Raw genomic sequence first — 18,106 nt, forward strand, 5'->3', positions numbered from 1 at the left:
TTTCTTCTTTAGGAGACCTCCAAGGTGTGCTCTGGGATTGGAAGGTTAATAGGAAACAATTTCAATAACGAAGCTGAAATGTCAATTATTCTTCTCCAGGTCACCAGATACTTATTTGTTTTTGTTTTTATTTTTCCCTTACAGAAAGTCTCAAACTGAAAAATCAGCATATGTTAAAAGAAAAAGATGTCATATGTAAAAGATACATCTGTTTGACTCCTGTACATTTGAAAATCTTAATACAGGATAATTTCCTAACATCATCGATAATAAATTATTATATCTGAGTCTTAAGATCTCCTTTTTACTCATGGGGCAAACAATGTTAATTCATAGAGGGTATTGAAGATTTAATAAAATGACCGGAGAACATATTATAGGTACTTAAAAAAACATACCAAATACATTTCTTATTCCATCACTTAAGGGGTAGTTCTAGGCACTGCTGAAACTATTCCTGTGTAGATCAGTACTCATGTGGTAACTGCTGCAAACACATCTGCTGCTTAACAACTTGGCATCCCTATTTTTTCCTACAACTAAATTATTTACCTACATAGAATGTATTTTATTTCGGAATATCATCGAAGTAGAAATCAGCCTCTAAAAATCTGTTAATGATGCTCTGAGTCGCCAAAGAACAGTAAAAAGAAACTCTCCTTCCCTTGCAAACCCTAACATAAAAACAAGTGCAGATAATGAGGAGGTTAAAAATATTTTGTAAGATTTCCATTTCTATTCTTTCTTCATAAGCAACACAAATAATTGACTATGTCCACTAAATCAACGAACATCAGATGGGTTAAAGAATCTGATATAAAGTGACAAAGCTACAGTTCAGCCTGCACTCAAAACAGAATTTTCTTCCCAGCATTTCCATCAGAGGCCTGCTTGGCCTGCTCAGTGTCTCCTTTATGTTGGTGCTCCCTGAAACTAGCTGGGACCCACTGCTGCTACTCAATACTGAACTACTTCCCAAGAAGACCAGTTCCCTGCCATGGCCACCCCCAAACAGAAAATCCCGTGCTTCTGACACAGTCAGATAGGACCCCTATCACATGAAGCAATGTGTGCTCATGTAACTAGTGCCTGGCATCCACAGCAGACTCAGTGTTTGGATTTTAAAAGATTACAACTAATCCTGCTTGAAAAAAATGGAGATTGGGTTTTCTGTGGGAAGCTGTGAACCCAAGGATTTGCCCTCTGTCTTTACCTTTTGCAGGACCCAAGCATTTTACCCTTTTAATAGTCTTTCCCCTCAAGGCTCAGGCATTGCACTCCTTGGTTTCTCTGCTAGTAAAACAAGGATGGGCAAAGCTCAGTCCTGCCTTGTACTGAATGATCACACCAAGTTGGAGGTGCTACCAGTGGCATTCCCGGAGTGGTGCAGGTGGGCCTTCTACCCTCCACATGGCTACCTAACTCTTCTTCCTCTGGACAAAGTTGTAATTACCCATCAACTTATTTTTTGAAGAGGATTATAATTAAGTGCCATTCAGTCTTTCATAACCTCTAGGAGGTAGAAGAGCTTATTTTTGCTTTGATTTATAGGCTTATGAAAGTTCACACGTAAATATTTATACACACACACTCAGCTAGACTGGGGCTACAATGGTGAACCAGACAAATAAGGTCCTTTTCTTCATGGGGTTTTAGAAGGGAAATGTAAATAACTACCCTAGAGAAAAGGGTTTTCATATACTTAAGAACTTCAAACTTCTTGTTTGGTCTTAATAGCCAGACAATATGGAATAATGTGCTTAACCTTGTAATTTTTCTAACTAGTAATAATAGTACCCATATCAGCTTAAAATTATCAATCAGATGCACACACAGAATAGCACATTATAAATGAAACCATTCCACCACTTTTTAATTCATTCTAGTTTTGAATGGATTTATCACCTAATAATACTCTTTTTCTAGGAATCTTCAGGACTTGTCCTAATAAAATCATAATAAAAGAACTTTGATTTGGCCCCTAGTGTCTTTGGCTAAGTGTCCATGGACATAGCTGGAAGCACTTCCCAAATATCTACTTTTCAAGCCTATAAGTAATTTCCCAAGGAGTTCCCCCCACAAAGATACACGGTTCCCCTAATGTAGGTCAGCTCAACCCTTTGCCAAGACCAGGCCTAGAACATAGCAGGTCATTCCCCTCCAAACAGATGATGGATACCTCTTCCCTTCTGCTAAAGCTCAAAGCATGATGGGCAGAATGAGTTTTTTTCCATTTTGGCCTGCTTTACTTCCTTCATATGTACACAGCCAATATAATTACAGTAGGAAGTTAATATTTGCTCTCCTTTATTGTAAGAATTAATTTGCTGCTGCCTACAGTCAACCTAGTATTTACTTAGCTGCCAAATCCTAATCCAACAGTCACTACCTTCAAGCTTAAATGACATCAGAGGTTGCTATACAGCATCACAGTGACAATATGTAATATAGCCCCGCACAACAGGCAAAGTCAATAGTTCTCATATGCTTGTCTTGAAGTTTGTTTCCAGCAGTCTCAATCATTCCCACATCATACATACTCTTAAATGAATTATTTTTGCCATACACAATGAACACCCTAAGGACAATAGCCCAAATACACAATTTTAATTCCCTTGCAATTATAATATATGACTCTCAAACTGGCTTTTTGTGCCTAGTCCTATTCCTTCTCCCCACACTGCCATACTGTTTTCCTTCTGCCATACATTTGGAGAAGAGAAAGGCAGAATATTATGTAGTTACAAGAGCCATGAAGATTCCCTTGATAATATATAAAGTACCAAACTTTAGCCCAACTAGCTTGTGGGTGAACCTTCCTTCCAGAGCATTTGTCCTACATTTTTCTTTTTGTTACTTCCATTCTCTACCCCAAATGTCACAGTCTCCATTCTTATCTAATGACAAAAACATGTAATGGATGCACAATATATTATTATGGCCTGGAGTCTGCTGCTGGCATGGGCACCTGTCCTAAGGGTGCAAGGCTGTCAGGAGAGGTCCTGAGAAACCAAGGCACGGCTGTAAAGATGCTGGCTTTAAGGTGAGATAGGAAGCGACCACAGGCAAAACCCATGTCGTGCCTTCCTTTGTCCCTGAGAAAGGAACAAAAGTATAGGATGGATCTGAGATCTTCACTGCAACCCTGTGAGGTAGGAGAGCATGTTAAATCCTGTACTCATTTTTCCATGGAGGACACTTAAAATCTTTGAAACATGTGGGATGTTTCAGACCCAAATGTAATGAATGATATGCAGACACGTGACCTGAGAAGTGAGTTTGTCACTCGTTTCATCTGAATGTGAAAAATATTTTTACAATCTTTCTAATCTTCTTCCAATAGCCTTGTAAGAAATAACTTGCTGCATTAAGGCCATTTCAGTATCTTCGTCCATAAAGTAAAAATAAAAACAAGGCCCACAGGTTTTCTGATCCCAGTGCTTAGAGAAAAGAAGGCACAGGACACAGGTCTCAGAGTCCGAGAGGGAGTGACTGGCCCAGTCTGTGCTCAGAGGGAGGATGCCTATGGTGGCAGCCTGGGCAACATGGAATGTATTTCTTTCATTAGGAGATCAGAGAGCTAGGGTCAAATATGGGTTGCTCAGTAGCAGCAAACCTCAAGTAAAGCATCCTCCTACTGGTCTGAGCACAGCAACTGGAAAAGGACAGGACTGTTTTGGCTTGTTGGCACACCCTACCTGAAGGGTATCCTGAAGCTTGGATCCACTCATCGTCCTCACTGACTTAACTATGGCACCAGTAGCAGCCAGGGAAGAAGGGTATGAGCTACAGAAAGGAAAATGTCCTGACTCTTATACCAACACATTACCTTAGAACTGCTCGGGTCCTTGCTATTGGCGCTGCTATGCTTCCCTCATGGGGGTGTAGAGCTCATTTCACTGAGTTTTAGCTTTCTTCCATAAGTGGTTTAGTGAGGGACTTTGGCGCAGTAGCAATAGACAATGGGGTCAGGCAGAGGAACCCCTGGATTCCAGGCTTAGCTCAGTTCAAGAGGGCTCTTTGTCAGTGGCAGGGTCCTCCAAGAGCTCTGCAGGCCAGGTGAAAGACCAAGGCCTCTGGCTAGGATGGTGGCTTTCTTAGTTCTCGTCCAGGGAGCATATGGCCAGAGGAGCAGTGTTGGTGGCTCCAATGCTGTAGCAAGGACTAAAGTAGGGCAGCAGGCGCCCAGGGAAAGGATAGCGGGGGAAAGTGAAAATGTGCGAGCCATTGTCAGTCACATTGTAGAAGGAGATATCGTGGGCCTCATAATCTAGGAAGACTCCCACCCGGCGGGGAGGGACTGGCAAGGACAGCAGGGGGTATTCATCGGTGCCTGCCCGGTACTCATTTCCCTTCCTCAGCCTTATTACCCAGAATCCATAGTGGGGGGATAAATAGACCACCTCCTTCCGGTCCACATTTTCTTTACACACTCCCAGTCCCCATTCAGACCTGTCTCCCACTTCCACCTCCCAGTAGTGCCGGCCTGACGAGATGCACTGGCTGCCTAGGACGATATTGTAGCGGTAAAATCTTTCAGGATTGTCAGGCAGATTCTGCTTGATGTCTCCATAACACACGCATTTTTTGTCCTCAGACACGATAAGGCGGCAATAAGCAGTGTCTGGATCCAGGCACACATCAGCTGAAAGAAAACATACTGGTTAGTAACACTGATACAGAGCTGGGGGCATGCGCATGGCCTCTTTGATGAATACAACCAGACTTTTCCACGAGGGGTGAAAATGGGGCTCACTGGGGCATCCAGAGGTCAGTGAACCATGTCTGGCAGGGAGGGGCCCGCCCACTGTTCATCACAGCCTTCCCTAGCACTCATTACCTGCATACGTCTTCAGGAGCTCTCTTAGCCCCAGCACACGGCAAACTGTCTTCAGCTCCAGGGAAACTAGTTCTGGCCTCTGCAGGCTCCAAGACTTGATCCTGATAAAGGAAGGGGAAGCCTTGGGGCCAGAAGTCCTGACTCTGCCACATCATGGGGCTTCCGTTAATATAGGGAAGAGGGGCTTGGCCAAGGTCAGAATTAGTGGGGTGCCCCTTCCCAGCAAGACCAGACAAAGCAGAGATCTAATGACTATTTGACTGAGCTTGAACAGTCTGTTGCAGAGAAGCGAATGTTTGCATTCCTATACTGTGCAGAGGGTTGGATGGGCACATGACAGTGGGAGAGGAAGGGGTGTGCCACAAAGGACACCCAGGCTTAGAGTACCAATGGAGACAATTGCAGTCTTTTTCCCTCCTTGGGTAATCTGCTTAAAACTATGTATTTTATAAATGTACCTGAAATTCTACTGGTAATATTTGCAACAAATTTGGCCAAGTAAAAAGAAGGAAAGAGAATGACAAACAATGCTTCTTTAGCAAATACAGTGAAAGATGGAGAAGATTATGGACAACACCCCTTTTCTGTAGTTACTGGGTCTGTTTCTTCCTCATTTCTGGCTCTAGCCAGGCGCCACTATCTCTTACAGGGCTGCCAAGGACGGGGACATACCTGTTTAAGACATCCTGAATACCCTAGAAGGAAAAAAAAAAATTGCAGCACATGAATATGTCCTGTTTCTCAGAGGGTCTATACAGACACTGAACTCTGGGAGGGGGTTTCTCTAAGAGAAAGGGAGGTACAGAGTAAGGCTGGAGAGAAGGCATGCAGAGGCAGAGGGGGAGATACCTATGGGAGGCCATCAAAGCAGACTGAGTTCTGGCTGGACAGGCTGACTTCAGGCTCTGTCTCGGCTTTCAGGCCAGACGGTAAGGACTGGTATGATGCCAGAGTTACCCAAGCACTGCCCCACCTAAGAGGCTACAACAGGCCCTGCATCTACCCACTGGGGGTCAAACAGCAAGTATTAGCTACATGGGGGGGAGGGGGTAAACAGGATCCAGGTCTGGTGGACAGAGTAGCTAACAGGCCCTGCTGAAGACTGGCTAAGCCTCTCTCTGGAGTCCCAGGCTATCTTCAGCTCTCATTCAGAGTGCCTAGGAAAACCTTCACCTGCAGCATCCAGCGGACAGGCCTCTGAGACCTTTCTTCCAGCTCTGCAATCATCTTCCACAGGACCTGGCTCTGCTGGATGAGCTCACTGCGATTCAGCTCTAGTTTATACATGGTCTCTGCCTCTTCCTGCTCTAGGCTGGCCAGAGCTGAGGCTGCTTCTACTTCCAGCTGCCGACCTGGTGGCTGATTTTGATTTAGTAACTGCCGGTATTTCTCAAACTCCCACATGATACTCTGCCTTCGGGTTTCCACTTGTATCTGCAAAGCCAAGATGGGAAATCAACACTGATATTGTTTGTGTATGGGCCACCCAGGATTGAGGACACTGACATGTGCATACCCACTTCTGGAATGTTCTGTTACCAACTGTGTGCCAGGCACTCTAGTGCCCAAGACAAAAGACACTATTTTTCCTACCTCTCTGTTCCTACAATTCCAGTACATGCTCTGTGTCCCTATCATTCTTTTGTTGACCTTAGTAGGATTATACTTACTAAGTATAATACCAGGATATTGTCTTGGAAGTATATGCTCTGGACTGTTTTCTATTTTCAGAATAATGACCAGGAAAATTATACATAAGCCTCTAAGGCAGTGTAACTTAGCTACACTGATAGTTTTGCTCCTTCCAATATTACCTGGATTATATGCTGTTTTAGACTGGTTCAATGTTACCTTCTGTTGATCAAAAGTTCTGATAATTTGGTAGCTACAGGACTCAAATTTATTTCAGAAGTGATTTATTTTCCAATATTTTTACAACTTAGCTTTTAGTAAATAGGCTCTAACTGGGGAAAGTGAAACAGAAAACTCTGTTTTACTAAGCATTATACAAAGTCACACCACCACGAGTGAATGCATATGTGGGTCATGCAGTTTTCCTTTGTCCCACGTGAAGAAATAAGCCTAGAGTTAGACCTACATCACAATTAAGAAAGTGGAACTGAGAGGTTACATGGCTGCCTAAGGCTATGCACCTGGCAGAGAAAGCTGGTATAAGAACCCAGCGCTTGCCTTCAAGCCCCACATTCTGCCTCACAGAGATGAAGCAGCTACCAGGGGCCAACCTCAGGACAACACAGGGACCACATCAACTCCTTTCCCCAGGGGGCAACTTGCCTTCCAGTTGGCTGTTCGTTTCCTCTCACCAACTTCCAGCTTCCAGGCCTCTTCTTGCTCTTTCCTCAGATGATCCAGAGCCTCATGAAGCTTCCACTGAAAGAGAGAAAAACATCATGATGACACCTCAGGCAGCCCGGATTGACAATGAGACTTCTCAGCATTGGTAGGTGATGGGAAAACAAATGTCCCTCAGGTGACGGGCCAGAATGAATGCTGGGAGAGAAGGGAAGGCCACAGAGGGAGCAGATTCCCAGCCAGATGACATCCAAGGTAGCTCTCCATCTGAGAATCATTTCACCTCCCACAGGCTCTAAGTTTCCATAAAATAGAAGAAAATGTCCACTACTGATCTTGCCAGGAAATACCTGGACATTCCTATCCGTGCCCATTTTTATCCCTATCTGCCTTGTTATCCTCTGGGCTCCTAAAACCTTGTCATTCAAAGTGTGGTAAGCAGCTCCACTTTCACCTGGGAGAATCTTGGGCCTCATCCGAGACCTACTGAATTAGAGTCCGAGACTTAGAAAGATCTTTGGGTGGTTCACATGCACGTTAAAGGTAAGACACATTATCCTCGATACTACTAAAAGAGATTACTACTGGAAAGCCTAAAGTATTCTGATGGCAAATCTTTAATAAAATGGTTAATATTACTAAGTGCCACATATGGCTTAAGCACTAAATGTATATTTAATACTCGCAATCGCTTGACACTGATATTATCCCTATTTTATAGATTTGAAAACTGAGGCTTAGTGAATTACCCAGTCATTCAGCTAGTAAATGGTTGGGCTGGAATTTAACCCAGCTCTTTAACACCTATCCTTATTGCATTACCTCCCTATTCTATAACTCAAGACAAAATGAGTAAGCAATGCTTTTACTTTTTTAGAAGTTACTCTTGCATAGGAACATAACTTATTCAGGGGATTTGTTGAAGCTAGAACTTGATGAGAGTAGCTGTGAAGGAGGAGCAGGTGTGTCAGTGAGGACCTCCTCCCCAAAAAAATGGTAGGGAGAGGAGAAAGACAAGTAGCTCAAAGGCCAGAAGACCTGGGTCCTTACCTTCACTTTCTTTAACTAGCTTACCTGAAATCAGAAGGGATTTTACAACAATAGATTAGATAATCTCACTCAATCCAAATGACACAGCATGGTCTCTTCAAGCTTTAAAATCATGATCTCAAATTTCTAAGCCTCAGTTTGTCTATAAAATGAGGGAGTTAAAGTAACTCACCTAATGTCAAATGACTCATCTGCAGCATTGCTAGGAGTTCGCAGATTCTGACAGGTATAGCTGTGGCCACCTCAGATCCAAATTCAACCACCCAGAAGCCCAGCTAAACCAAACTGGTCTCCTTCAAATTCTTGGTATGGAAAGCATCTTTGGGTTAGGCATTAAGCCATGCTGGGATCGGGATGGGGTGTGACAGTGGGAGGGAAGGAAATGCAAGGAGAGGTGCCGCTCACTGCCACATTCCTTGGGATCTATGGGTGTGAAGAGCCAAAGCAAGTCAGCTCTCTTTTTAGTCTTGGGGCCCCTGGGTGAGTCCTTGATCTAGAGAGAGTCAAGTGAAGGGCAGGAGAGAGACTGGGGTGGCTGGTCTCCCATCTCCCACCTTATACTCCCAGGCGACATCCTCCATGGGCACGATGCTGTGGGTCTCATGCTCAGGGGACCGGCTGCAGGCTTCACACATGATCAGGCCATCCTCTTTGCAGAATATTTTTGGCTGTTCCCTATGGAGCTCACACATATCCCCCTTCAGCCCCATTCCTGCATGCAGCCCCAGCAGACGGACTTTTTCTACAACACTGGCCAGCTGCCAATTAGGCCGAAGGTTCCTTGGCTGGACAGGTGCCCGGCAGAGGGGACAGGTGTAACTCCAGTTCTGGGATTCTCCTGGAACCTCCCAGAGTCCAGAGAGACAGCTCTGGCAGAAGCTGTGGCCACAGTCGATGCTTACGGGCTCCCTCAGGAAGGTCATGCAGATGGGACAGGCCACTTCTTCCACAACGGCTTCTACCAAGGCTGCAGGATCCATAACTTCTTCTCACAACCTTCTCTGACACAAATAAAACCAGGCAGTGGTAGTGATGGCTGAGAAGAAAAAAAACATGAGAAAAAAATGTAGCAGGAGAGCAGAGGAGTCAATAAAAAGGATAATTAGTGACTGAAAAAAATTCCTCTTTGGATCCTTTATTGACATTGTTTAATAGGCACGGACTTTCCCAAATGAAGTCCTGACTAGGTCACATTACTCACACCACAAAAAGGACATCTGGGAATGCCTCAGCAAGTGGATATTGAGACTTCTCAGTTTTCATCTCTGACCCTCCTCTGGGCTGGCTCAGCAGACCATTCCCTCTCCACCTCAGTCATGCTCTCCAAATCAGCACCGTTTCTCTTGAACTTGGACAAGGTCACACAAAATGCAGTGTTTCAGTATCCAAAATAAGGCCAGAAATACCCCCAGCCTCACTCTCTAGTGTGTTTCTATGTCTACTTATATACTTCAAGGGGCAGAAAGGGTAATATGCCAGAAGCGCACTGCCTGTATGTTCAATTTTTCTTGTGTTGCACACTAAAGTGCAAAGTATAAGAGAACCAGCAATATTTTCCCCAACACTTTGTAAGTCTCTGACTAATTCTTCTTCACTAATGTTCACAAAGATGTCAAGACACTCTCCTCAGCCTTCGGTGATACGTTAGAAGCAGAGATGAAACACCCCTCCTTGGACAATAGGAACAACGGTCATTTGATAATCAAATCCATATTGATGAAGTCACTACCTCAGGGAGAAACCTGGGATTTTTCTGTCAGGGACAGATCTGGGTATGGAATTTGAATGGTCCACTGCAGGATCTTGGCTTAGTTGGCATATTTATTTGTTCATGTTGAAAGTCTGTGATTACTAGCTAGAGTCTGTGAAGGGAAGACCCATGTTGGTTACTGCTGTATCCTCAGCACCTGAACAGTGCCTGTCACGTGGTTATTGCTGAGCAAGTATTTGCTGAATGAATAAGCCAGATAGACATACAAAACATTTCCTAGACTCAAAATGGTTTTATAATGTATTAGGTAATCAAGGGCATTTATATATTAATAATACCAAACAATCCTTGAGTACTTACACTGTGTGCCAGACACTATTCTGAACATTTTACATGGATTAACTCAGTTTATTTCACAATCCTAAATGGAAACCATTATTCTGTTGTTCTCAGTTTATAGATGCCTGGTCCTGGGCTCCACCATTCCATCTTGGACAAATTACTTAACTTTCTAGCTTCAAGGTATAATAAAAATTCAAGATGAGGGAGAAATCACTGTGGTTTAGGAGAGTCCAGTAGGGATGTCCCCTGCAGGAACTGGAACAGTAAGTGGATTTTGCAGGATTCTGTTACAGGCCAGCAGCTGGTCAAGCCTTGTCACAGGGCTTCCTACCTCCTGCTTTTCCTCCTCCCACAATCCAGTATCCTCGAACCTAGTTTTAGGAATCACTAACCCACTGAAGAGCCTAACCTGGTTCCCCAGGACCCAGCCCAAAAGGAAGCTGTCTTCACTCTTAAAACCCCAGTCAAGCAAAGAGAGAAATTTCTACACCTTTCTGCAGCCTCCATGTCCATTCATTCTACTCTACCTGGATTCTTGCTGTTCTCCCAACCTGAAAGACTTCTCCAAGATCCTGCTCTTAATATCATTTGATATATATGCTTACTATCTTTCTTCCCAAACTAGACATTTAAGGATTGGGATATTGTCTACTTTGTCCACTATTATACTCCCAACACCAAGAATAATGCCTCACATATTTTCTGAATATATGAGAATTACATGTAAATACTGAGGTCTGATGGTAGGTTGGAAGTGGAACATCCTCACCTAACACCGAAGGGCACCAAGAACTGTCACCTAAAGGTGACCCAACAATAGAGGTTGGTATCTTATTTAAAGCTACAGATATCAACAAAAGAATGAAAGTAGAAATAAAAAACGAAGGTCCTGGCGGTAGGGAAGTTGTAAATATCAAAACGATGAATCAAGAAATGTGGGGAAAGCATATTATTTAGATTTAGCAGGGTCATAAAACGATCTAAAAATTAAAGAGTTAAAAGCAGTGGCCTCCGGAAAAAGGACTTAGCGGCGAGTAACTATTGTTTTTCGACCTAAGACCTGCTTTATTGGTTTACGTTTTATTACACATAAATTACTTTGACAAAGCTTTAACTGTTAAAATGGTAATCACTTCAACCTTGCCTTCGGCAGGGTGGGGAGCCAGTCCGGGTGACCTGAGGGCAGGGGGCGGCGCTCGGAAGGACCGGCGGGGAGGGAGGGACCCGGGTGGGCTCGGGCGAGCGCAGGCCCGAAGCTCCGGGCGCCGAGCGGAGGGGGCGGCCCTCCGGCCACAGGCCGCGGCGGACCGAGGGCAGCTGCGGGACCGTGCGGGAGCTCGGAGCACCTCTGACTCCAGGAGAGGGGCCTCTGTCCGCCCACCTCCCTGCGCAGGCCGGACTAGCTACCGCGGCGGAAACCGACCCGGAGACGCCGGGTTCCCCGGCCGCCCGTCCGCGGCGTCAGAAGTAGCCGGAGGCGCCGACGCACCACTTACCGGCGGTGCGCCGGCCGGAGAGAAAGTCCGCAGCGAGCGACCACTCGTCGGCCCGTCCCGCAGGGCGCCGAGGCCCGGGTCCAGAACGCCGGCCCGGGAGCGGCGCGGGACCCGCCCGCCGCGGCGTCCGTGTGGGAGCGGCCAATCACAGGCAGGGCACGCGCACCGCCAGCCAACCCCGGACGGGCGCGGGGCCGCGCACCCCTCCTACCCCCTCCGCCGCGCAAGTGCCTTTCCTCGGCGACGTCAGGTTCCCTGGCCGCCGCCCCTGTACGAGCCCCTTGCGCTGTGAGGGGGCCCAGGAGGCAGTCCCAAGACGGGTCCAAGGGTTGAGGAGCTCGGTGCTGCATTAGCGGAGGCCCGCTGGCTGTCGCCCTAGGAGCCCCTTCCGTTTCAAGCTTCCGCTCTGACTGGCGGCCCTTCAGAGCGAACCTTGTTCTTCCTAAGGGTAGCTCTGGACCTAATGCTATTCATTTGCCAGTTCTCCGTGCCCCAGTCCGTGAGATCAGCCGTGTTCGGTTCTGTGACCCAGTTCAGCGCAGGGCTGAGCACACATATGCAGTGGACTCTGCAGCTTGCTGCAAGATAAGCTACCTCTCCTGGCTCCAGGCTGCAGATACTGGTAGTCACAAAAGCTCTCCTGAGTTCCCCTGGCAAACTCGCATCCTTCAATACTTCAGCAGGCAGCTGGCTTCTTATCACTATTGCCTCAACCCACCTTCAAGTTAGAAGCAGATACTGGGAGCTGGTAGAGTAGAAGTGGAATCCCTGGTCACAAACAGTCATTTTAAAAAAAGTTGAAAACTTTTTCAAACAACTGGTACCCTTCCCTCATATAAATACAGAGTCACAGATATGCACATACACTAGATGCTACTTAAGGCAGTGATTTTGGTTTTTCTTTGTACTCACAGCACCTTGCCTCTTTCCTGATACTTAAATGTTTACTGAATAAGAAGAAAAAAGCACATTTTATCTGCATGGAAAATAATCAGGAGTCCTCCAGTTGAAGTCCAGTTCTAAATAATTTCATTGTTGGGACTGATAATTTTGTGGATCCTTCTGCCAATGTAAGGGCCCAGTCCATGGTTGAAACTCTGAAGAGTGAGGCCCAGAAAATTCCTGAAAGAAATAGGGCCATGAGCCAGAAAGAATAAATGAGGTAACTGAGGTCTGAGCTGGACCCTCTGTAGCATCTGGATCTGAAGAAATGGCTGCCTTAACATAATAGTGAATGGATTAATTGAAACAAGACACTTAAAACATTTATCGAGCATCAACTTTTTGCAACACTTCGGGCTGGATGCTGGGTTACAACCATGAACCACACTCCATGTGATCTTAAGAAGCTCAAGATCAAGTTGGCTGATCAAGTTGTTTGTCCAGAAGTCCACTGTGAAGTTAAAACAGTTAATGGGGAGGTCTTTTTCATTTGAAACTTGCAAGTGTCCCTAACTATGACTGACCATCAAGGGCCCTGGCAAAAGGGTACCTTAGGGTTGCCGGGGGAGGTTGTTTGTGTTCACCAAAGGAAGGCTGGGCAGAGAGGTTTTGAAGACAGATCAGCCCATTGTCCAGGCTTAGAGACCCTCCTTCTCAGCCTCACTCACGGTGCCTTGTTTGAGCAAAAGGCAGACAGGTGTGTGCAGGGAAGGCTCTGTCTTGGATGTTCCACTGCTGTAACCACAGACTACAACCCTCTCCATGAATCCAACACAGACCAGGGCAGCAAGGTGAGTGGCTAACTGGGATGTTGTCTGACCCATGGGAGAGGAATGGCACCAAAAGAGAAGCAAGGGCTGAGAACTGCTTGGGGGATGGGGTGCCATGCAGGGAAAGAGGTGAAAGACCAAGGGCATTGAGGAAGTAGGGCTAAGGAAGAGGAGGGGGAGTGATAACAAGCTATGGGGCTGAACTGTGTGGAAGGAGGCTAAGGACTATTTTGCATGTCATGCAATCTGCCTTGCTGCGACATCCCAGATGATTTTCTTCTCTGAGAAGTATGAGTTACAGCCTCACTAAGTGTCATACAATCTTAAATCTGAACTTTAAAGGGGAGGAGATAGCTGCCTGTGGTAGTGGCACAGCAGTCAGAAGAAAAACTTGGGAGGGGCGGGGGAAGGAGGTTAAGAGGAGTATGACTCAGACAATGGGAAGTTGACCAGCTCCACCTAAAAAATCTCTTATAATAGAATTTAATAGCTCTTGCTCTTCCATTATTCTAGTTTGTCTTTAGTTTCCAGAAGGTAAGGCTGACAGTTACCTGGGGTCCAAGTAGGGGAATTTAGGGTCCCCCTCCGCCATCCACTCAGTGCTGGCCCAAGCTAAGAGAAGAAATCCTGGCTGAGCACATCAAAGCTGCAGGCTTTTGTTAATACCCTCGCTTAGACAGGGGAAGGCAGTCAGAAATGGAGGGTGAGGTGAGTCTCTTAGACCTCTTAGCTAATACCTAGAATTATATCTAGAGGAGGTGGAAAGCCTTTTTAGAAGTACTCCTGGGTGGCTGCAAGTCAGTGGAAGCAAGAGGTGGAACATAGGGGAGTCACCAGGAGTATATATTAGCCCTCAGGTGTCCCAAAAGACTGAGCAGCAAAGAGCAGAGAAAAGGGAACAACTCTAGAAGCAATGGAAAGGAGGAATAGTAGGAAGAAGACCAAGCAAGAACATGGCGGGACAGCTTCAGTGTGAGATGCCATGGGTGTGAATATAGCTGGATATATGGATGTATGTGTGTGGGTAAGATGTTTTCAAAAAATAAAAAAATATATTTATATATTTTTTGTTATTTATAGTGTTAAAAAACCCAACAAGCCAAAAATAGAGGCATTTGCCCCTGCTTGGACAGCAAACCAAGACTTAATTACGTTTTAATGTATCCCAGGAATGAGACCCTTTAACAGTTTATCTGAAATTTCCTTATCAGCACTAGTGAGGTAGTCTATGTGGTAAAAACCCTGCCTTTCCCTTTTGCCCCAAGAGAAAATGCCCTGGCCTGAAAAAAATATCCTTCTTTTCTTGGCTAATAACTTGACCTATCCTCCTTCCCATAGAAATCTTCCATTTTGTACAACCCCTTGGAGCATCTTTCTATTTGCTAGATAAGATGCTGCCCAATTAATGAATTGCTTAATAAAGCCAATTAGATCTTCAAGTTTATATGGCTGAATTTTGATTTTTTTTAACAGATTTGGTGGCACTGTCAGAACTGTAAGTGAACTTCTGATGGCTCATGGGGACAATGAGGAACCAGGCATGGTATTCCACGAACCCTTTTGAGTTCTCTGTCTTTCAACCGGTTTCTGAGGGCAGTTGGTGAGTTCCTCTCAGTTGAGTTCCACTCTGTGTTGAGCTCCTGATCTAACTGGCTTTCCAGTATGGAGTTAACAGATCAGTGTAGACTAACAGAAGATGCTAACAGGGAGCCAGTCCTCAGCCCCTGATTTAGGCCACAATTTGGTTTTGGCATCCCTTCCCCAGTTCCAGTTAGTGGTCCCCCATTTACTGGAGTTTTCTGGTTCAGTCCTTTTTTCAGTTCCAGTCTGTAGGTCTCCATTAATGGAGTTCACTGGTTTAGTCCATGCTGGAAATTACTGGAGATGTACACAGTCTTCCACTGGTCCTGGTAATGTTTAAACCCCAGCCCTTGGTTTTGTCCTTGGAGTCCATGTTGTGAATTGCTAATGGTTTAGTCTGCAGTTCTCCATTTGTTTGAAATCAGTCCACCGGCCCTGTTCTTTGAGGCCTGCTGATTCAATCCTACCCCCAGTACCTACTTTTTTGGTTCCTGCTGGTGTCCATAGTCCCATTTCCCCATTTAATGTTGGTTTCTGTTAATGTTCACTTAAGGTAAAGGCTACTGATAAAAGAAAATCTCAGAAGCCAGAGAGCTTATGTATTGGTTTAGCTCCAAGAAACCCCAATGGGTAGCTATAGAAATGGGATCCAAAGAGTTGAGTGCGCCATCTTCTGGCAAACCTGCTTGTTTTTACATGTAAGAACTAGAGTCCTGGAAATTGCAGATATCTAGCAAGATGGCAAAATTTTACTAAAGACAACCTAGAATTCCAATGGCCATTATAGGAAATGTTCCAGATAGATAAAGCCATCTAAAAAGTGCACTTCAAACCAAAGGCTCCCAAACAGAATGGGGAGTGCCTACGTTAGTTAATATGCAGAGAAGCCTCCAAAAGTTAAAAAAATTCCAGAATAGCTTCATTGAAAAATTCACTGTAAAAGGCTAATGAAAAATTGAAGAGATAAAAGCTACCTAAAACAAAAGCTTACAACCCTATTCTTCAGGGATTAGAAACAAGTGTTTTTGTCTTGTAAGTCCCAGCAGTGCCAAAGGTGTGTCTCTAGAAATTCAAAATTCACCTGCCCTTTTTGCCTGTCCCCCAGATTTAGTCTATTCCTCTTAAAATGCTTAAAAAGATCAGGGCATTGGAAACAGAATTGTCCTGCACTTAATCTGTGGCTTTTTAATATTTTCAGTCCCGGTCTTCTTTAGGACTGGAGAGCCATTCTTTGAGGTGCAAACTTTATGGAGGAGTTCCTCATTAGAAGGAAAAAAAAGAGAAGGTATTTGGAAATTGAGCTACAATGTCCTGCCACATATATTATTAAAAACAAAAGCTATAAAATCTTTACATCTGTTTGTGTATTTCTATGTATATCCATTTATGTATATATATATATATATATATATATATATATATATATATATATATATATATATATATATAGAAAATATGAGATATTTTTCTATGTCTGGATGGTATTGCTAAAATTAATTTGTAAAATAGTTCTATTTATTTGGCTTGAAGGCAAGCACTTGTGAAAACTGAGCATTCTAAAACTCTCAGAAAGATAGAAACTAACCCATATATTTTTCAAGTTCATTTGATCTGGGGTAATCTTTAATAAATAAAAGTGAGTTTAAGTTTGTTGACTGAATTAAAACAGACATGTTTTTAGAGTTATCAACATTGAGTATAATGCAGATAAACAATGTTTATTTTACCTGAGTTTAACATAAATTTATCCACTTTTGGCTTCCTATTACAAGAAAAACTAAAGATATTTGGGTCTGCTAGTAATCATATTTTGTGCCATGCTGAGAAATTTACTATAAGACAGCATATACTTCCAGAAATGATGAAAAGTGTTTGTAAATCTGTCAAACCACAGAACACCAAAATAGTTCAACGTTGTTTACTTCTTAGTTCTCACTAGAAATTAAAGTTTTCAAGGGTTAAGAATTCTAATTAATATATGTAATTGAAACTCCAAGAAATAATAAGGGAAACATCTCCATATGCAAGGGAAGTAAAATGTGTGTTTTTGGTAAAGGAAGTTGTAAAGAATGAAGATGCATTTTTTGAGGGGAAAAATAATTGAGGAAAGTTTGTGAAAAAGGAATCTTTGGAAAGGAATTTTATGTGTGGTGAGGACTGACTTAGACTGTAGTGAATAAGTTTTAATATCAAAAGTTGGAGGATCATTACCCAACCTCCTTACTCCTTGGGTGGTGTAACTGTGGTACGTTCTACAGTGTCTCCAGGAGCTCTCTACTCCCAGTGACCCCTGAGATAACCTGCCCACTTTGTTGTCTTCCTTTCCTTCCCTTTTTCACTTCCCAGCACCCCTACCTACTATTTCTTCCTGGGATCACCTGCCAAATAAAATACATTTGCACCTCAAAGAATGGCTCTCCAGTCCTAAAGAAGACCTAATACAATTTCATGTTTTAGGTCTGCTTCTGGGGCATTTAACCTAAGACAAGTCAGATTAGCTGCTAAGAAAATTCTCAAATAACTTCTCCATATGGTTTTATTCCTCTCTATGCAGTTGCAGTTTTGGATGACAGAGTCTATTCTTCCATGGTATTGAGGGCTGTTTGTTTTGTCAATAATAACTGCCTTTACCAATAACTTAATAAATAGCTTAAATTGATATCTTCCTGACATTTAACTGTAATCTGGGATAACAGCTGATTATAGAATATAGACCTACATGACTAAGAATAAGGATAATTATCACATCTATCCAAGTATATGATCTGATATATTTAAAGCATACAGAATATTTAACCATAGAAACATATATAAGTAGTAGATACTCAAAAGGTCACTATTATTGAAGGCTATATGCTAGTTATTTTATATTTATTCCATTTTCACAATATCTCCTCAAGGATCTATCATATCCATCTAACAGGTGAGGATATTGAGGCACAGATTTATTTGCCTAAGGACCTAAGCTGAGATCTGAATCCAGGTGTAGGTTCAGAACACAAAAGTCCTCACTTTTTTCCTTGAACTCTATCAATGTAGCATCCACTTTACCCAAAAGTTT

General features: G+C 43.8%; 1 protein-coding gene across 3 annotated transcripts; it reads right to left on the bottom strand.

Moving 5' to 3' along the window:
- Positions 1–110: 110 nt before the first annotated feature.
- On the bottom strand, positions 111–11,896 carry TRIM68 (tripartite motif containing 68). Of its 3 annotated transcripts, none has more exons than XM_036884899.2 (7): positions 11,753–11,896; positions 8,758–9,199; positions 7,136–7,231; positions 6,014–6,274; positions 5,513–5,535; positions 4,841–4,941; positions 111–4,645 (listed from the first exon to the last, which is right to left on the bottom strand). In XM_036884899.2, the coding sequence occupies exons 2-7, from the start codon at positions 9,181–9,183 to the stop codon at positions 4,098–4,100; spliced, it is 1,455 nt and encodes a 484-aa protein (XP_036740794.1). In that variant the 5' UTR covers positions 9,184–9,199; positions 11,753–11,896; the 3' UTR covers positions 111–4,097. The 3 variants fall into 3 exon arrangements, with proteins under 3 accessions (XP_036740794.1, XP_036740793.1, XP_057363256.1); XM_036884898.2 differs by having other exon boundaries at positions 8,758–9,239; positions 11,753–11,889; XM_057507273.1 differs by lacking the exon at positions 11,753–11,896 and adding an exon at positions 9,405–9,423 and having other exon boundaries at positions 8,758–9,239.
- Between the last annotated feature and the right edge of the window lie 6,210 nt (positions 11,897–18,106).

The sequence above is a fragment of the Manis pentadactyla genome, chromosome 9, assembly GCF_030020395.1.
Source record: "Manis pentadactyla isolate mManPen7 chromosome 9, mManPen7.hap1, whole genome shotgun sequence".
Taxonomy (NCBI): domain Eukaryota; kingdom Metazoa; phylum Chordata; class Mammalia; order Pholidota; family Manidae; genus Manis; species Manis pentadactyla.

Bases quoted from the DNA above. Each gene is read 5' to 3' on its own strand.
- TRIM68 (XM_036884899.2), bottom strand. From the start codon at position 9,183: ATGGATCCTGCAGCCTTGGTAGAAGCCGTTGTGGAAGAAGTGGCCTGT. The intron at 4,942-5,512 runs GTATGTCCCCGT...TTCCTTTATCAG, and splicing joins ATTCAGGATGTCTTAAACAG to GATCAAGTCTTGGAGCCTGC. The intron at 4,646-4,840 runs GTAATGAGTGCT...GTTTTCTTTCAG, and splicing joins GCTCCTGAAGACGTATGCAG to CTGATGTGTGCCTGGATCCA.